This window comes from Strongylocentrotus purpuratus, unplaced genomic scaffold (assembly GCF_000002235.5).
Source record: "Strongylocentrotus purpuratus isolate Spur 01 unplaced genomic scaffold, Spur_5.0 spur5_scaffold_6, whole genome shotgun sequence".
Lineage (NCBI taxonomy): Eukaryota > Metazoa > Echinodermata > Echinoidea > Camarodonta > Strongylocentrotidae > Strongylocentrotus > Strongylocentrotus purpuratus.
This window is the reverse complement of record NW_022145612.1, coordinates 4,818-26,267: the sequence shown is the minus strand read 5'-3', so window position 1 is coordinate 26,267 and position 21,450 is coordinate 4,818. Positions and strand designations below refer to the sequence as shown.

At 38.3% G+C, this 21,450-nt stretch overlaps 1 protein-coding gene across 2 annotated transcripts; it reads left to right on the top strand.

Annotated features, from left to right (window-relative positions):
* The first annotated feature begins 7 nt into the window (after positions 1 to 7).
* On the top strand, positions 8 to 16,983 carry LOC588772 (uncharacterized protein HI_0077). 2 transcript variants are annotated; one of them, XM_030971959.1, is made up of 12 exons: positions 8 to 188; positions 1,952 to 2,040; positions 2,630 to 2,745; positions 3,643 to 3,805; positions 4,679 to 4,776; positions 6,604 to 6,753; positions 8,128 to 8,295; positions 12,592 to 12,661; positions 13,338 to 13,416; positions 14,314 to 14,517; positions 15,235 to 15,295; positions 16,276 to 16,983. In XM_030971959.1, the coding sequence occupies exons 1-12, from the start codon at positions 58 to 60 to the stop codon at positions 16,300 to 16,302; spliced, it is 1,356 nt and encodes a 451-aa protein (XP_030827819.1). In that variant the 5' UTR covers positions 8 to 57; the 3' UTR covers positions 16,303 to 16,983. The 2 variants fall into 2 exon arrangements, with proteins under 2 accessions (XP_030827819.1, XP_030827820.1); XM_030971960.1 differs by lacking the exon at positions 1,952 to 2,040 and having other exon boundaries at positions 83 to 188.
* The last annotated feature ends 4,467 nt before the right edge of the window (positions 16,984 to 21,450 follow it).

The window sequence follows — 21,450 nt, the reverse complement described above, 5'->3', positions numbered from 1 at the left end:
TGTACTGTATGAACAGGTCACGTGACGTGAGTGCATCACCGAACAGAAATCGCGAAAATGGCGTCTGCTGCTGCTCTTGATGAAGACTATGAGAGATCACTGGTTGATGAACTGAGAGATGTTGTTGTGAAATGTAGATGGCAATGTTTGGGACATAAACAAGAATTCCAGGAAAAGACCTGTACCAGGTAACTCATGGGTCGTGTGACATATGTATGGGTAGACGGGAGACGGGGAGAGAAAGAGAGTTACTAGATTTTCGTACGCGCCTACTCATGCAAATTTATGACATACATGTAGCTGAATACTATTATACTACTATTATCCTGGCTCAGTGGCTGTGTAGTAAAAGCTGTACTATTGACAGAGCGGCGTGGCGCTTGTTCAGAAACCTATCCAAAAGTTGACCCGTAACTCCGGCGTGGAGATACCCTAGCTACTAAACATACCTAAAATCAATGCTCAAAATACATGGGGGCGATGGGCGATTTGCCCCCGTGAGCTCCATAATTGCCCCCATCAGGTTGCTAACGGGAACGATTGCAAAATTATAAATCGCCCCCAAAAACCAATGAAATAGAACTTAGATGGCGCTTTCTCTCCAATCTTATACAAACAACGGAAGCTAGCTCGCAGTGCAGCTTGTGCGGCCGTGAGCAGTGGTTATACTGCTCCGGTAGTAGTACCGGTGTGCACGCTGACGCTCAATATCTGCTGTAGCTGGAGACGATCGCGCAAGGACTGATGGAGAAGTTTTTCGTTGTGAAAAGTGTGAATCCTCTGAAGTCTGGTGATTCTAAAAGACCAGCAAATAATGTAACTCGACCAGTAAATCAATATTGAGAAGAAGAAGAAGACCAAAGATGTTGCAGGGGCGGATCTACACAGTATTAATAGATGTCAGTAGATCACTAACGGGGGTTAAAAAAAAGCACCAAAACAAAAAAAAACGCCTCGCTGCTTTGCGGCTCGTGGACGATGCAAAAAGTTAGATCCGCCACTGTGTTTTGAAAGGATATGGTAAAGACCAAAAGTGAAGAAAGAATGTAAATAAGGTTGCTCCGAATAATGAGGAGGAAATTATATGCAGAACGAGAAGAAATGGAAAGAATGTCATCATGGGGATAAAAGTCAATAACAGCTATATAAATATATATGTAACAAGAAAATTTCTAAGAGGGAAAATGCTGATCAACTAAATAAATAATAATTATAAAATACCAAGGAGTTTCATGGGTACCAATTCAATGGAAATTTTTATTAAAATAAGAGCCCCCGTCAGCGCTAAAAGAGGCCCCGTGAGCCTTCTCACGGGGGCTCTTTTTATTTTGGAAGAGCCCCCGTGGACAAAAATTAATTTGAGCCCTGCCTAAAATGAAGTAAATATTCATTAAATGTCCAAATAAAGATCATGAGTTAAAAGTCGTTATGTTTATTTCCTGTTTCGTGTCAATTTTCTTGTTATTTTTTGGGAAAAACATTGACATTTATTAGTATACACTTTTTCACAGATTTCACAGCAAACCGCTGCACAATACAATCTGAGACATTACGGTAACTCCAGGAAGCTCCGACACCGACATGTCTGCGTCGGAGCTTCCTGGAGTTAACATCACGGTAGATAACTTCACAACGGCATGTTAGGCATATAATGCTTTTAAAAGTAAATCAGAATAAAAATTTAACTGTGTCACATCACATCACGACACCAGGCATACATGTAAAAAGACATTTGCATTGCCAATTGGATACTTTACGGCAATAGCGATAACTTTAGTGTATGAGCTTTGTTTGTTTCCATTGTCGAGATGTGTTGATGCTCTGTCCAGTTTCTATTCAGACGTAAGAGTATATGGTAAAGACCTTTATCAATCTTTGTATTTCAGCTTGTAATTTTATGATTTAGAAATCCTTTAAAATGTTCATTGTTTTCATTATGTATCTGCATTAGGATATTCTCGATAGATGGGGAAGATGTTGTTTTGGTGTATCTTCCTCCGGATCGCTTCTATGCAATGGATGTAACCTGTCCCCATGCAGGTAGTCTAACAATCAAATTCATACTTTTTAACATCTATTGGTATACATGTGCATGTTTATAGAGCATTAGTCCCATTTAGTTATGAGAACAATGATGTACAGTTAACTTTATGAAAGCCAAAGTTTCATGTGCCAAATAATTGCTTAAGTCAATTAATCGCTTAAGTCAATGAGGAGGCACAATAGCTCAGTGAGGAAGCGCGATAGCTCAGTCGGTAAAACAGCTGATCTCATATTACAGCAACCCGGGATCAAAATCAAGATGATTCACTAGTGCCATTTGGTAAGACATTTAATCCTCATAACCAGGTCCCTCGGAGAGGACCTAAAGGGTCAGTCCTCTGGTTGCTTGCCCACATTTCTTAGCAGTTATGTAAAATAACCACCACCACCACAAGATAATGAAAATTTCCAATTTATTTTCATAGACTAACACATTCAAGTCCTTTTTTTTGTAAGTTTAATTATCACCTAAGTCAATCAAATTTGAAGAACAGTTTCAAAGACAAAACATTAAATTCACATTGCCCAAGTCGCACTACAAATGAAATTTATTTACACAACTGTTATTATTCACAATTGCATGTAGGTGGACCACTAGATATGGGAGATATTGAAGAGATTGGAGGCCATACTTGCCTTGTATGCCCATGGCATGACTATAACTTCAGATTGGACAATGGTGAATCTACCTCTGGACTTCAGGTGAATTCAGTCTTTATCAAATCTTATTTGTTCAAAAATTGAATTTAGCATGAAACATCATTCTGTTCTTGTGAATGCTCTCTTTTTGTGCATTTAATGCATGTAGCCAAGTCATTTAGTTTATTAGTTTACTGAATCTTGTGTATATAAATTTAGTTACCATTAGTATATTGGTAATTGAAATTACTTTACTCTGTGTTAAATAAATTAATTTTACACTGTTTGTTTGCTCTATTCAGTAAATTGTGTTTTGATTCCATTTTAGTTTGCTGCTCAGTATTGTATTCAGGGACGTACGCAGCGGGGGGGGGGGGGGGGGGGGGGGGGGGGGGGGGGGGGGGGGGGGGGGGGGGGGGGGGGGGGGGGGGGGGGGGGGGGGGGGGGGGGGGGGGGGGGGGGGGTGGGGTAAACCCCCCTAAAAAAATAAAACCCCCCCCCCCCCCTTTTGTTTTTTTTGTTTTTTTTTTTTTTGTTTGTTTTTTTTTTAAAAAAAAAAAAAAAAAAAAAAATTAAAGTGACCTTACCCCCCCCCCCCCCCCCCCCAACTAACAAAATGTCAAATTTTCAATTTCGAGACCAAAAAAAAAAAAAAAAGTCCCCCCCCCCCCCCCCCCCCCCCCCCCCCCCCCCCCCCCCACTGAGCGACTTTTCGGCCGGCGCGATTTTCAAAAATTTTAGATTTAAAAACCCCCCCCCCCCCCTTGAAAAAATCCTGCGTACGCCCCTGATTGTATTGAACAACAAAAAGTAAACCCAAGACAAGATTATATAGGGCAGAATATATTTTGCATATATGTAGTTACTTGATGTGGTAACCTCTATTTATTTTCCTTTTGTTCAGGCTTTTTTGTAATACTTTGTGACAAACACTGAGCTCTCGTTTTTAATTCCTTTTAGCAAGCTGTACATGCAGTAATAGTAGTGGATGAACTAGTTTACATAAATTGCAGAGCAGAGCTGATAACTTCAGCAGAAACCAGCAATTCTTTAAAGGATTCCCAACCTCCAGCCACAGACATTGGTAGTTCTATAAAGGATTCCCAACCTCCAGCCATGCAAGGTTTGTACATTCAAAGGAGACAGTACTAGAAAATGGTTGGGGTGTTAGTTTACATAAAATTTCATTTCTATTGTTAAGAGAAGTAGGGCCTGGAATTGATTTCTGACTTACAGCTATGTGATCCAATGTTTGTATAGTGAATTCAATTCAATTAAATTCAAATGAGGTTTTATTCAAGACTTGTCAAAAAGTCCAAAGACTAAAAATGCAAGTTTACATCAAACATACACTCATATAAAAAAGTACACAACATATTTGAGAGGACACTTCTAGAGTGATATTCAACCTTCAAAATCAAGACTTTAGGATTTGGCATTTTTAGAATTATCATTCCATCGTTTATGGTATTTGTTTGATTTACTACCCATATATACTATGTGCTCAGAGGCTCTACTGGTAGTTAATACTCTGCTGTTTTATGAAGCAGGAATTACAATTAAGTCTCTAAGCGCTTCCAAACTTGAACATTTTTTTATACTAATACCTCAATAAGAGTGCATGGTATATTTGACTCGTATCCCTTATTAAAAATTGAAACTAAAAATATAAAGAAATATAAATGGAAATAAATATCACCTCACCATCTTCCATATTCTCACGATCAGTTTATTCTGTAAAATCCTCCAAAATCATACCATATTGATAGCTTATAAAACTGTGAAGTCAATCATGGTATGTTGAGGACATGCTCTGATTGATGTCACACTATACCATGTTTTACATTGGACTACGTCACATGAGCCAACCCTGACCGATCCCTGCCAAGAATGGTTTGATGTCGGATATAGTAACTGTGTTTTTTATTAGACGACTCATGGATGAAAGTTTGTATTGATTCAGGATGTATATCATTATTACATCCCTCACTTCTAGATGATGAGGCTGTTCAAGTAGGAGAAACACATTTTGACGGCGCTAGTTTGTGTGAGGTTGCAGTGAGGATTCTAAACGAATCTAGCGCTAAAGAAAAGGTGAGTGATTACTGTCACATACAAGACCTACATTAAGTCATTCCATTTAAATGTTGTTTTAGGGAACTTTGGAGAGTTAACTAAATTTGTTTTGACCCTCAAGAAGAGTGTTCTGAGATGATTTCATTTTACATGTACATGCATGTAAATTATAGTTTTAGCCAAATGATAAGTTTTTTTTTAATTTCCCAGGCTAATGTGGGGAAGGTGATTTGATTAATGGGACCAATGAAGTGAATCAACTTTTTAAAAGCACATGAGCTGATGGTTGTATATACAGTCAGAGCCAGTAAAATTACTGGAAGGCTACAGGCAACAACAAAAATGTTTGATGCAAGAGGTGTCAAGATGTGGTCTTACAGACCACCACCACTGGGACCAAGACATGCCTGTAGCTCCATGACAAGCATGTTTAATATTTGAGAGTTTCTGCTATCCTGGCAAGCTATTAGCTGCTCAGGGAGGAGAAACAGCAGCAGTGACAGTAAGGCTCCAAAGTGAAAGGAAAAGTGTATAATACTTGTGTACACAACTGCATAATGTACAACATTGAGACCTGGGTAATGAAATCATCCAGTACTGCAGCATGTTGAACAGGCAGCAGTGAAGTTGTTTTGGAGGAATGTGCAAGACCCCTCTACATGATCGAAAGAAGAACAACAAATTTCACTCTATAGGATTGATAAATGTCTCACAGGAGATATGGATGGGTGGATTGAGATGATTTGGTCATGTGGTTAAAGGAAAAAAAGTAATTCGCTTCAGAAAGCAATTAATACCAGGCCGCCAGCTCAGAACCTATGGCAGACATTACAAAACCTGGCTGGAGACACCAGAAGAAGATCTGAGAGCATCTGGGCTCACCCAGATGGATGCTGAAGACCGGAAGGCCTGGAGAAGGACCATTAGGGAATTGAAACGTCCAACCAAATAGAGTGGGAAAAAAACAGGAAGCTTAACTGTAATGATGATGATGGTTATGATTCCACATAAACTTTTCACCTTTTGTCAGTTTGAATTTTATTGTCTTCTTTTTTTAATATATTTTTTATAGAAAATATTTATTTATTTTATTTATTATTTATTTATTATTGTTTCAGCACTTTCAAGAAATATAACCTTGAAACAATATCATCATGGTGATTAAAAAATTAGAATGACAAAATTTATACAAATACAATTTTTTTGTAGTAATATTCTGAGTGCAAAACTTAATCACTGTAACCGTAATGGTCCCTCTGCCCAACCAACTGATGCACTCTAGCATGTGTGGGGGCAACAGTGATGAACTTTACTTTTGTGCACGACTAACCACTCGCTGCTCCCTTATCTCCAGCATGTGATTGCTCATTCTTATTTTGTACTTGCCTCTTGCCATGCTGTATTGTAGTTATCCTTTAAATAAGGAATAAATAATAATAATAATAATAACTCAGAAGACTAGTAAAACTATAGCATAAGGACAAATAAAGAGAGTAACAAATCAAGGATAAACAATGAGAAAATAAAGAAAGGAGAGGCACAAGCAAATGTAATGCCAAAATAGCAATTAAATGCACATTATATATAACATATTAGAAAATATTACAATAGCTGTTCAAATGAAGGGTCGAAGCAATGTCAAAAATCAGTATGAGAGTACATTACTGGTCTTGGTCCGTATGGTAAGTTAGAATGAGCCACTGACTTATTAGACAACCATTGGCATAGTTCATTTATTTTTTAATCCTATAAAACCAACTGCTCTGGACAAGGCAGTTGTACTGATGAGAAAAAAAATAGGCTAATGCAGCTGTCTTTGTTTTTTTTCTTTTTTGTTAAATTCAGGTCATTTTCACAAGAGAGACACACCAGAGATGGAAAGGAGGAGACATAATAGACATTGGATCCTGTAAACCACCCCCAATGCCATGTAGGGATAAGTCGCTTAATATTCTTCAGCCAGGCAAGATCAAAAGAGGCAAAGGGGGCACTTTGGTAGGTGCTAATTTAAAGGCAAATTCACTTCAATTCAAATCCTCCATACTGAGGATTTAACTGATCATGCAAAAATTACAATCAAATGAGAGAACCCCTAATTAGCTCCAAATAAGGCTATGTCAGTCTAGTTGCACACTGTTCCTGTGTGTACATTAAACTACTGAATCATAATATAATCGAGCCAAAATACAGGAAGTGCTTCGGCCATTTACTTTGGAACTAGTCAAACGGTTTATAAAAAATTTATCCTTACTATTATTATTATTATTATTATTATAATTATTTATGGTTCTCCATATTTCAGATTTTTGATATCTCTTCTTAGATATTCCAATTAAATCAAGGCCCTTGGGAGATTAGCGGTATGAAGATGTATCTGACAGTATTGCCTTCTCAAAACATTTGGCCAGAATGATATCAAAATGGCACAAGTTTTAAGATCCCACTTGTATACTAGCTAGGGTATTCACCTTTTCCATGTTAATCTGGAATCTTGGATGTCCTCTTAATAGACTATTTGGGTAATTAATGCATTGAAATATTTGTTCTTTCTCTTTATCATATTGGCAAAGATGTTTGTTTTAGCAGTTTCAACAATTTTTAAAGCAATTTTGTTATTAATCAGTGTTTTGAACTGATTAGTAGTGTGCTTGCTCAGACAAAGGTCTGACAACTGTTTAAAAAAGTGATAAATATTTATGTAGAAATGACCACACATACGACCTGTTTGAGCTGCCGTTTTGAATTGGTGAATTAAGATTACAACAGTCAATCATTAAGCAATAAACTACTATAAAAACCCTATGGTACCTCTTTATACCCAAACAATTGAATCACCCGCAGAATTTTATCTGAAGCCAATGGCAAATTTAATGCAGATCCTGAAAAATGCAACAGTGAGTATCATGGTTTTGAAGTCTGTTCTGCTGATTCCTACAGTTACAGTATGTGTGAATGCTTATAAACGTCATTAAATTTACTTGTAGTACCGGTAGTAGTAGTAGTAGTAGCTGTGCTATTGTGCCCTTACACTATACATTGTACTCTTGTAAGAAATTAAAAGTGTATCTTTAACAATTTTTTTTTTCCATTACTGAAAACCGTATGTTCAATATGTAATGCTTTGTAAAGTGTGGATGTACATGTACATGTAATATATATAAAGAGAGTAAGTTTAATTAGTCCTGTAAATAATGATTGAGAGGCGAGATTTGTAGGGAGCATATTGGAATATCTATTCTCCGGCAATGAACATCCAAACTTTACAAAACATGACATATTGACCATACGTTTTTTCTATGAATTACGTTCTTTGAATGTTTAAAATAAACTTAACCTGGATAATATCAATATCTTCTTATTCTGTCTCAGGCAAGTAGGATAGCAGTGCTTCATTCACTAGCCAATATAGAGCAATGGGCCATAGACCTTGCGTGGGATATCATTGCTCGGTTTTCTGATGTGGTGCTTGGTGATGGCTCTAAGTTACCTCAGGAATTTTTCACTGATTTCATTCAAGTTGCTGATGATGAAGCAAAGGTATTAAGTTCTTTTTAAAATTTCTGTTTGTGTTAAGATCATTCAGGATGGATGCTGATAACATTGAATGCTGAATTAGATGGTAGAAATGCAGTTTATTACATCTGTTTATCCAAACAAAATAAGAATTTTATATATTTTTTATAGAAACATAATGTATTGAAATAATTTAATATTCAGTGGCAATGTTATCGTAAATGATTTATGTCACTTGTATATTGGAACCTCACATCCTTAATACAGTCACTGTAAAAGAGTCACCATGTTTTAAACAAGATGTTCATTTTATTTACATTTGATTTGATTTGATTTGATTTCATGACATTTTGTTCATAGCCGTTTGGCCTACATACAAATAAAAGCTCCAGCCATAGTATATGAGCACATAAATATGATACCAGACATTGATACTTAAATTGGGATTATAGGACTGGAAATAATTATTGATGTTCATTTTGGTTATTGGTTTGATTTTTATGCCTCCGTTACGAAGTAGCCGGAGGCATTATGTTTTCGGGTTGTCTGTCCGTCCGTCTGTACGTACGTACGTACGTCCCGTTCTCGTGATCGCGTTATCTGAAGAACCGATTGATGGATTCCTGCCAAACTTTGGTCATGTATGTATCTTGCAGAGCCGATGAACTGATTAGATTTTGGGGTTACGAGGTCAAAGGTCAAAGGTCACAGGGCTCATTATGTATGCAAAAACAGCTCGTGATCGCGTTATCTGAAGAACCAATTGATGGATTCCTGCCAAACTTTGGTCATGTATGTATCTTGCAGAGTCAAAGAACTGATTAGATTTTGGGGTCATGAGGTTAAAGGTCAAAGGTCACAGGGCTCATTATGTATGCAAAAACAGCTCGTGATCGCGTTATCTCAAGAACCGAGTGATGGATTGCTGCCAAACTTAGGTCATGTATGTTACTTGCAGAACTGATGAAGTGATTAGATTTTGGGGTCAGGAGGTCAAAGGTCTAAGGCCACAGCGCACATTATGTATGCAAAAACAGCTCGTGATTGCGTTATCTCAAGAACCGATTGATCGATTGCTGCTAAACTTAGGTCATGTATGTTACTTGCAGAGCAGATGAACTGATTAGATTTTGGGGTCACGAGGTCAAAGGTCAAAGGCCACAACGCACATTATGTATGCAAAAACAGCTCGTGATCGCGTTCTCAAGAACCGATTGATGGATTCCTGCCAAAATTAGGTCATGTATGTTACTTGCTGAGCCAATGAACTGAGTAGATTCTTGGTTCATAAGGTCAAAGGTCATGGGCTCTTTATGTATGCAGAAATAGCTTGTGAACACATTCTCATTAGAACTGACAGATGGATTACTATTTAACTCAGGACATCTTGCAGAGCCAATGAACTGAGTAGATTTTAGGGTCATGAGGTCAAAGATCAAAGGGTCATATATGTATATGAGAAATTGCTTGTAATCACGATATTCTGAGAACCTGTTAATGGATTACAATTGAAGTTGAATTTTAAAAATGTGTTCTGTTTTGGTTTGTAAAATTGCTCTATGACGGAGGCATCATTTTCGACTGCGCGCAGTCGAATTCCATCTAGTTTTTTCTACAACTAAGGTAAGTAATTAACTCTCTGACAGGTGTTATGGTCTAATGGATAAATCCCAGGTCGATTTTTGCACTCTCGCAAACAATGGCTCCTGTTCATCCAAGCGTAAACACATACCACACAAAAATGATACTAAATGATCCGGGATAAATGCTCTTTCATAAGATGTGTAATAATATACTGTTTATAGATTTTTTTTTAAAAATAATTAGCAATTTTCTAGGTGTAAACGTTTTTGGGACTCACACTGTATAGGAACAGAATATCAGCAACATTTTGTTTAAATTTTTCATGAGGTTTGCTTTTTATGCCTCCGTTACGAAGTAGCCGGAGGCATTATGTTTTCGGGTTGTCCGTCCGTCCGTACGTACGTCCGTACGTCCCGTTCTCGTGATCGCGTTATCTGAAGAACCGATTTATGGATTCCTGCCAAACTTTGGTCATGTATGTATCTTGCAGAGCCAATGAACTGATTAAATTTTGGGGTCACGAGGTCAAAGGTCAAAGGTCACAGGGCTCGTTATGTATGCAAAAACAGCTCGTGATCGCGTTATCTCAAGAACCGATTGATGGATTCCTGCCAAACTTTGGTCATGTTTGTATCTTGCAGAGCCAATGAACTGATTAGATTTTGGGGGTCACGAGGTCAAAGGTCAAAGGTCACAGGGCTCATGATGTATGCAAAAACAGCTCGTGATCGCGTTATCTCAAGAACCGATTGATGGATTCCTGCCAAACTTTGGTCATGTTTGTATCTTGCAGAGCCAATGAACTGATAAGATTTTGGGGGTCACGAGGTCAAAGGTCAAAGGTCACAGGGCTCGTGATCGCGTTATCTCAAGAACCGATTGATGGATTCCTGCCAAACTTAGGTCATGTATGTCACTTGCAGAGCTGATGAACTGATTAGATTTTGGGGTCATGAGGTCAAGGTCAAAGGTCATGCGGCTCATTATTTATGCAAAAATAGCTTGCGATCGCATTATCATTAGAACAGATTGATGGACTCCTGCCAAACTTAGATCATGTATGTATCTTGCAAAGCCAATGAACTGAGTAGATTCTTGGGTCACGAGGTCAAAGGTCAAAGGTCACAGGGCTCATGATGTATGCAAAAACAGCTCGTGATCGCGTTATCTCAAGAACCGATTGATGGATTCCTGCCAAACTTAGGTCATGTATGTCACTTGCAAAGCTGATGAACTGATTAGATTTTGGGGGTCACGAGGTCAAAGGTCAAAGGTCACAGGGCTCATGATGTATGCAAAAACAGCTCGTGATCGCGTTATCTCAAGAACCGATTGATGGATTCCTGCCAAACTTTGGTCATGTTTGTATCTTGCAGAGCCAATGAACTGATAAGATTTTGGGGTCACGAGGTCAAAGGTCAAAGGTCACAGGGCTCATGATGTATGCAAAAACAGCTCGTGATCGCGTTATCTCAAGAACCGATTGATGGATTCCTGCCAAACTTAGGTCATGTATGTCACTTGCAGAGCTGATGAACTGATTAGATTTTGGGGTCATGAGGTCAAGGTCAAAGGTCATGCGGCTCATTATTTATGCAAAAATAGCTTGCGATCGCATTATCATTAGAACAGATTGATGGACTCCTGCCAAACTTAGATCATGTATGTATCTTGCAAAGCCAATGAACTGAGTAGATTCTTGGGTCATGAGGTCAAAGGTCAAAGGTCATGGGCTCATTATGTATGCAAAAATAGCTTGTGAACGCATTCTCAGAACTGACAGATGCATTACTATTTAACTCAGGACATCTTGCAGAGCCAATGAACTGAGTAGATTTTAGGGTCATGAGGTCAAAGATCAAAGAGTCACATATGTGTATGAGAAATTGCTTGTAATCCCGATATTCTGAGAACCTGTTAATGGATTACAATTGAAATTGATTTGAAAAATTTCTTCTGTTTTGGTTTGTAAAATTGCCCCATGACGGAGGCATCATTTTCGACTGCGCGCAGTCGAAGTTCCATCTAGTTCATTATTCATCTTGCTACAGCATTCCAAAACATGTAGCTTTTTCAGTTCAGTTCAGTTCAGTTCATTTATTTCAATCATAAAACCATATAATAACATAATATATACAAAAGTAACATGAAACAATCATAATCTTACAATTCTGGAATTAAGAAATTGGAGACTAAAAAGGAAGTTTAAAAAACTTGTAAGTATAGTAGTCCCCTGACATAAATAATAAATAAGGAGATTACATGGTTGCACATGGTTACTACAACAATAACAATATATAAATAAGATACTACACATTTTAGATACACACCGATGAACACACACACACACTCCACTTACACACACACATGCACACTCATTAAGCCATTCCACATTTCAAAAAGGAAGACAAGCATTGCTTTGTCAAAAGACATATATTAAAACCGCATCAGCATTTAAGCAGTATGGCCCTAAGGCATGTACTTGATTTTATCCAACATTTCTCATAAACTTTCAATCATTTATGGTGGAATGAGAAATTCATTGATTTAAAAAAAGATCTTGATAAAAAAAATAATCATGAATTCGCATACAAAATTCACTTTTAAAAATGTACACAATAACCACTTTAAGCATTTATCAGGGTACCGGTAGTTCTATGTTATAATGGACTTACCGGTACTGTAGCATGGTGACTTAATGCACTTCATTATATTTCCCTTCTTTATATTATGCAGCACTTTTCTCTCTTAGAAAGGCGACTTGAAAGCTTAGGAAGCAACTTTGGAGCACTGCCAGTTCATAATGGTAAGTATCTACAATCTGTCTGCTTCAACATTTACTCCAGGAACAGTTGCCCTGGGCTTCATAAAGGTTCAGGATGGGACCGCAATTGGGTTAGTTTGGCTGAAGTAGAAGATGTAAGGTGGCCTGTCCAAGTTTATCTATAGAGTATTAATGGTCTACTCAATGGAGTTGTCTTGAAAGTACTATGTAATGTATTTGTCTGTTATAACATTGTTAGAGATGAAGTACTCAAGGTATGTCATGTGATCAACTGGCTTGCAAGTAGTTCCATCAATACTAATGTGTGGAGGCCTGTAAATTCCATTTGATGGTGTCTGATGGAGCCCTAGAGTTTCCATGAGGCAAAAAGTACGCCAAAGGTAGAAGCAACAAACTGCTTGATAGTAGTTTAAAGTAATGTTTTCCCTTTCAGAACTGCAATTATTCACAGTTCTTGAATCAGTTCTCTCTTATCTAATTGTGAGCCAGGGTAAAATTAACTTGTTCATTTAGATTTCTCAATGTAGAACTTCTTAGTCATCCTCACCCCCCCCCCCCTCCTTAGTATTATGATGGAGAAGACAGCACAGAACATTGATTAACTTTCATTGAGTACTTTCATTCTTTAATAAAATGTATTAATGCATACATTATGGACATTGTTTGCATTTAATATGATTTCTTGTTTATTTCACAGGTTTGTGGCAGTCTGCTGAGGAAACAAATGACAGCTTGCTTGGGAGGCTAGCTGTTGTGCATATGGTCCATGAAGCTCGGTGAGTATATTTCTCAACTTCTGATGGCTCTTTTTAGAGCCTCAAGTATATATTGTTTGACGCTATGAAGGGATAATAAGTAAACTTTTTCAAAATGAGCAAGAAATAATGTATGAAACTCTGTTCTTAAGTATAAATTAAGTACAGTATAAACCTATTGTAAATATCACAGTGTAGCTAGTGGTCTCCCTGATGAATCTCAAAAGTGTGAATTTGTAATTTCCTCTCTTACATCAATCTTTCTAACAGAATGTGATGTTCCCAAATAATAAGTCTAGCTCCTGGGCCAGATTACAGAACAAAATGCCTCTTTAAAGGGATCGGGTAACTTTGTCTCAGAATCTGAAACAATATCCTGGATTTAGCTAATGCCGCAGGGATAATTATAAAGCTTTACATGAAGTGTAGATATTATTCCATACCAATATGTTGGTATTGATTCTGGCTAAACATTGTAGGAATCTTAATTTGTTTGAATGGGATACCTGCCTTATTGCGAGGTCCCTACTTTCATAGGCTCAGGTGTATGTAAGGTCCGAGGACATCTTGTTTTTAATAAGCTTGACATTTTGTACTATTCATTTACGTACGTCACATGGATTGAAAAAGAAGACTTTCGGTTTATAGTTATTTATTCAATATTTGTCTTTTCCCAGATTAATGTGACCCACTTTAAGTCTTACTGTTGTTGTGTTTTCACTGTTTTCTTGATCTTATCTTTGTTGAAAATAAATAAATGATAATGATAAAAATAATAAATCTTTTAATATTTTTCCTTTTATATATATATCTACGCTTATATACATACAGTTTCTTGTTTATTTTAAATATTTGCCTGCTACCTACGTTTGTTATAATTTTTGTATGATCTTCTCTCATTATATAAATTTCTCATAGTGGTTTGGATGTTCATCCAAAAACTCAGGAGCGATTTAGACGACAGAGTGATGCTGAGTCTGTTGAGGTCTTAGACACTATCTACAAGGATGAAATTACACACGTGGCTGCTGGTCTTAAATGGTTTACATATGTATGTAGACACAATTCTCCTCCTATTGATTGCATCCCAAAGTTCCATGAATTGGTTCGAGCTCATTTCAGGTAACTACTTTTGATGTTAGTAACAACGTTCATTGAATATTGTAAAATATATAATTTGAACCAAATTCATGACCCCATACCAAAACTTTGTATTAACTTTAAGAATTGAACTAAGAGAGCTTATTTAGATTGAGTTTTTATGTAAAATGTCTTTGACTAAGCTTCCTAACAATTAACCAATTACCCACAAAAAATTCAAATTCTATTAAAATTCTAATGTTTTCATTGTTATGAAGCATTGTTTATTTTAATTTTTTTAATTTTAGAATTTTGGGCTTTCATGAATAAGTATAGAGATAAAACAATTTGAAACAACAAGAAAGATTATCAAGAGTCCTTTTCAGGACTCCTCAATCTTCCCTCTCTCTCACATGGTGCACCCGCAAGCCTACTGTATAACAATGAATTGGGAAATGAGAATTGATTTACATAGAAAAACTTTATTTTTTCCAAAATCTTGTTGAAAAATCTTGTCCAAAATCTTGCTGAGGTACACCAACATCATGTAACTTCGCATCCATAAGCCTGATTTTCATTAACTGGCTGTCGAAAGAAAAGGGTCTTAAAAAGTCTTGTATTGTTTCAACCACTGAAGCTTGCAACAAGCTGGATGAAATTTTTGCATTTTACACTTGTCCCCAAACCAGAAAAAATAGGATCAAAATCCTCTTTGAATTTGTGTACACAAATGAAATGAAATTTTCCTTCTTTAATCAGGGGCCATCTGAAGCCTCCATTTAATGAAGTTGGCCGAGAAACCGCTGGCATGTCTAAAGAGGTGAGGTCACAATATTCTTGATTCATTAAACGTGAAATTTAAAGAAAATCACAAATATGTCAACTAATGTATCACTAGAAACTGGTCAGCTAACAGATGGCCATCGTACAAGTTTTAGGTCAACTACATATCGTGTGATTTATAAAAATACAAATACAACCACCTCCATAGCAGCTGGGATATACGAGAGATTCGCAGAAAAAAAAAGAAGATGTTTTAATGACGTCACTATATGGACCAATACTGCCTAAGCAGACGACATCCCATAAAGAATGAACATAATTGCAAAGCTATTATTTGTCAAATTATAATGAGTTTAGTGTATATAATTGTAATGGCATGTCAAACCATTCAAAGGGGGATATGACCCGATTCTGGTGAATAAAATCTTTTGCTTGTAAATACACAGGATAAGGGTTAATTAACAATCAAAGAAACCAGACTTTCAAATTGAAAACCCCCGGAATGACATTAAGGACAGCATTTAGAGGTGTTGTAGGGGTGTTGTGGTCTAGTGGATAAGTCTCCAGACTGTGAACCACAAGGTATGGGGCTTGAATCCCCACTGCAGCACTAACATCCGTCATCAAGAAACTCATCCACATTCACCCAAGTGTAGTTAAGTGGGTACCTGGTAAGACTTATTTCATGAGTGCACTTATCCAGTGCTAATATTGTTAGAGCTGAAATCAGGAGTAATAATATTCAAAGTCCTTTGGAAGTGCATATTATATCATCGTATATTATAATTATCTCCTGAATTTCAAGGAAAGTGAAAGCTAAAATTGAAGCAATAATAATGTAGTCCAATACTGTAGGAATAATTGGAGAATATTTATCAATCATAACACAGACACAGTGTGTAACACAGTGTGGCATGTTACTAGCATTACTCTTCAATTTTTATTATCTGTTGTTTGAGTGCCATAACCTTGTAATACTTTGATTATGATTTTTTGTTTTGTTCTATTTCTTTATAGTGGTATTTGCCGCTGGTGAAGTCATAACCTATTATCAAATCATTGGAGCAGAGTTCATCATGTGTTATGAACATTTACGGTATAAAGGAAACATTTTGGACGTGACCGTAAACACTAACATTTGAAGTTGAATTGCCATCAATACTCTGATTTTATAGTTTTCTTATGTCTAGTCACATTTACTTCAGGCTTTAATGTTATATCACTTTATCACTTTGGTCATTTTCACATTGACATTAATATAAAAGTTTACCTGCATCCTTATTTTGTGTTGTGCAATCTATTTAGGATTATGTAAACACATGCTACTTTTTACTTTTAAAGGCAACATTTTTAAACAATTTTATTTGGCATCCAATTGCTCTGTTTTCTTCCTTCTCATACACATCTATTGTATGCCTCCAGATCTAGTAGTGATGGTCTGTGATAATGTAACAAGTATTGCTAAGTATATGATTAATGTTTACCTATTCCTTAGAATAAATTCCTACTTTAATCCTATTATGTTATCCAATATACACAAGACTACCGTATATCAATGTTATAACTTTCGGGGCCTCCATCATATTTCTCCCTCTATTTAACTGAGTCTTACGTATTATTCTCTTCGTTTGTATAAATATTTAACAAACAAATGGAACATGCCAAATGTTATAATGTATTATACAACATGTGAAATATGAAAATAAACTGGAACTGAAACTGAAACTGAACTGTCCATCTTTCCTTCATTTTGTTATTGTAATCACTTTTGAACTGATGACTTTTTTTGTTGGACAAGAAGAAGGATGTGGCCCAACATGTGCGTCAATTACCTTTTTCCAGGCATTACTAAGTCAAAGATATCTCATCAGTAGTAGGGTTATGAAGTGTTTGGTTCAAGGTGAAATTTACTGCTGAGCAATTTTTTACAGATCATGTGTTATAGAACTCTGCAAAAGCTTAAATGTCATTTGTCTAATGGTCATATTTGAGGAATATCTATGGCACACTGTATGAAGACACAATAGTTTACTGATTCATGGTCAGTGTTAGGATTTGGTATAGAAACACTTTGCCACCTACTCCTGCTGAATTTGTGTTTACAAAATATGTGCTGGATCTTGAAGGTATAGACCAGTTCTGGTCATGCGATTGCATTGTGGAAGAAACGTGGAATCGATTGTAAAGGTTGATCATCTAGCATATAAGTATTGGTGTGTACTGCTAGGTTCTGGAATCATCAAAATGATAGAAAATTTGGCCCAGTCTTGGTAAAGTAACAAGCACTGTACACCGAAAAATGTATATGGGACTACAATATATCTATCCAGTCCGGATAGATATAATTTACAAAATATATCAATTAGTAGGCGGTTTCCTGTCAAAATGTGTATCATCACGTATTAGTCAAAACATATCCTTTCACATGATTGGTAATAAGAGCTTCCATTTCATTCTTTGAGAGAGAGAGGGGGGGGGGGGGGGGGGGGGGAGGGGCGGGGCGCGTTTCCAGAAGTGGTCTATACCTTCAACATGAATTAGGGTTAAATATTCATGATCTACAGGCTGCCTAAATTTTGGGCCGCTACCCCAGGCTTTAAAGAATGAGATTGGAAAGGAAATTACTTTAGGCTGTAGGGGTTATACTTCTCCACACTGATAAGAAATGTTCAGGGCAAGAGGGTACCTCCCTGGAGAGTAAACAGATGCCGAGGGGGGGGGGGGGGGCAGGGTAAGTGGGTGATGATGACAAAAAAGCTAAAGAATCAGGGTTGACGATTCACTATACACTGGCTGCTTAAAGTTTGGGCTGCTACCTCGGGCTTAAACGAATGAGATTGGAAAGGAAATTGCTTTAGGCTGTAGTTGTTATACTTCCCAATACAGAGAAGAAACTTTCTCACTGAAGAGGAATACCTCGCTAAAGAATAAACAGTTCGAGTTAGGGTGAGGGTGATAGGTTTAGGATTAGGAATCGGGTTAGGGTTAGAGGTTTGAGGTAAGCTTCCATTTCATTTTTGAGAGGGGGCGTATCCAAAACTGGTCTTTACCTTGAATATAAATTAGGGTTAAATATTCATCATGCCTAAATGATGGACCAACAGAAAGCTTCTATTGGACCAACCTCCACCCACGTCTTCTATGGGTTTCTGTTGGTCCATTAGATATTTTCTATTGGTTCCTGCAGGGGCGTCGCTAGACCTTTTTCAGTGTGGGGCGGGGGGATGTAGAGGCGGAAGTTTTGACGTTTCCTTAAATTATTAAAGAAAGTAGACGATTCGTTGAACCGTGCTCGACTCTTAATCCTTTGACGTTTTATTAAATTATGAGAAAAAAGCAGACGATTCGGTGTACTGTTTTCGACTCTTAATCCTTATCTGAATACAGTTCTCCCCCTCCCACGCGAAGCGCGTAAGTTTTGACGTTTCCTTAAATTATTAGAGAAATAAGACGATTCGTTGTACCGTTCTCGACTCGTCTAAATTAAATTTCCCTTCCGCGTGAATTAAGCGCAGAATCTTTGGCGTTTCATCACAATATAGAGAAAGGAGAACGATTCGTCGTTCCGTACGTTGTTGACTCTTCAGCCTTGTTTGAATTTAGTTTCCCCGAAAATGTTAAACCTCTGATTTCTTTAGCTGATATTATAGGAAAGTGAAACTTCGAGAAAATACAAGTATTGTAGTTGTAGTCACCAGTGGCGTAATGAGCAAAAACGTTTGGGGGGGGGGGGGGGGGGGCTGACAAAAAAAAAATCCGCAGCAGCCCACTCTAACATGCAGGCCCCGCTAAACGTTTCGCAAAGTGGGATCTAGGGGCAAAGCCCCGGCGGGGGTCAAGGGCGGAGCCTACGAAGCTCAAGGGGTATGGGTATCAGCGGCGAATCCAGGAATTTCTTATCGGGGGGGGGGGGGGGTGCACAAAATGGCATGGGGTTAAATATATGTAAAACGATGAAGCGACAGAACGAGGCTTTAGCGGCAAGGGAGTGGAGCCACCAAGTCGGGGTGGGTCTGGTTCTGGCCCCCTCAAAGAGTAAGAAGCATTTGCAATTTTAGAACCATATTAGACCAATTTTCAGGCACTTCCTGGAGTAATATGACGTAAAATTGCTTTCTCCTACCGCTTCCAAGAGTAGGGATCTATTGCAATTTAAGAACCACATTTGGCGCATTAATGTCCACCGGCACTTCCTGGATAAAAAAAACGAAGCCTTCTGATTGGTTAGAAGTTAGAGAAAAGTGATCTGCCACGTTTTGAGACGTTGTATATGCTTTGATGCCGCACAATGCACAAAGACGATGGTCCGGTACTTTATCAGTAGTACTTGCAAACATTTTCTCGAGGTATAAACTGTGTCGTTATCAGGGGCGTCGCTAGATCATGGGGGGAGTGGGGAGGGTGTAGAGGCCACCGATTACCGACAAACCGTGCGCCTGTAATCCAGCTAACAGTGGAAGTTACAAACTGATTCAGCCGAGGACGCAGGTTCGAAACTGAGTAACGTCTTTCGGATGGTGACGTTAAACAGGCGCGGATCCAGGATTTCTTAGGGGAGGGGTGGGGGGGGGGGGGGGGGTGGGGGGGGGGGGTGGGGGGGGGGGAAGGGGGGGGGGGGGGGGGGGTAGTGAGCGCATTTTTTTTTTTTTTGATCCTCAAAAAAAATTCAATTTGCACCCCCCCCCCCCCCCTTGAGCGCCAGGGTGGGGGCCCAACCCCCCCAAAAAGGTAAAAATCACGTGATTTTACATGATTTTTTTTCTCAAGGGGGGGGGGGGGGCCGGGCCCCCCTGGATCCGCCACTGACGTTAAAGGTCGGTCCCCAGACGTAAATAATCATATCTGATTGATACACGTCTGTAAAAATCCAATCACACACAGGATGCCGCCACATTCAAATTTGGCGCCGTTGCGTCTTTCGGATGGTGACGTTAAAGGTCGGTCCCAGACGTAAATAATCATATCTGATTGATACACGTCTGTAAAAACCCAATTACACACACACACACACACACCAATTACCGACAAATATATTAGTGCCAATGTCCAAATGTCTACAAATTTAACCCTATAAACCCGGGGCCAGGAATTGAGCTATTTTTCAGTTTCCCCTCCGGCGTGAAGCGCGGAAACTTTGACACTTCATTAAAATTATTATAGAAAGAAGACGATCCGTTGTCCCGTTCTCGACTCTTAATTCTTGTTTGGATCCAATTCCCCCCCCCCCTCCCGCGCGAAGCGCGGCAGTCTTGACGTTTCAATAAATCATTACTCTTAATCCTTGTCTGAATTCATTTTCGCCCACCCCGCGAGAAGCGCGGAAACTTTGACGATTCATTAAATTATTACTCTTAATCCTTGTCTGAATTCATTTTTGCCCATCTCGCGCGAAGCGCGGAAGCTTTTGCGTTTCAATAAATCATTACTCTTAATCCTTGTCTAAATTCATTTTCGCCCATCCCGCGCAACTAGCGCGGAAGCTTTCACGTTTCATTAAATCTAAAGAGAAAAAAGACGATTCGTTGTATCGTGTTCTTGTCTGAATTCAGTTCTCCACCCCCCCCCCCTCCCGCGCGAAAGCTTTGACACTTCATTAAATTATTAGAGAAAGACAACGATTCATTGTACCGGTTCCATCTCTTAATCCTGGTCTGAATTCATTTTCGCCCATCGCGAAGCGCGAAAGCTTTCACGTTTCATTAAATTATTAGGGAAAGAAGACGATTCGTTGTATCGTGTTCTTGTCTGAATTCAGTACCCCCCCCCCCCCTTCCTGCGCGAAGCGCGGAAGCTTTGACACTTCATTAAATTATTAGAGAAAGAAGACGATTCGTTGTACCGGTTCCGTCTCTTAATCCTGGTCTGAATTCATTTTCGCCCATCTCGCGCGAAGCCCGGAACCTTTCACGTTTCATTAAATTATTAGAGAAAGAAGACGATTCGTTGTATCGTGTTCTTGTCTGAATTCAGTACCCCTCCCCCCTTCCCGCGCGAAGCGCGGAATCTTTGACATTTCATTAAATTATTAGAGAAAGAAGACGATTCATTGTACCGGTTCCGTCTCTTAATCCTGGTCTGAATTCATTTTCGCCCATCCCGCACAAAGCGTCGAAGCTTTCACGTTTCATTAAATTATTAGAGAAAGAAGACGATTCGTTGTATCGTGTTCTTGTCTGAATTCACTCCCCCCTC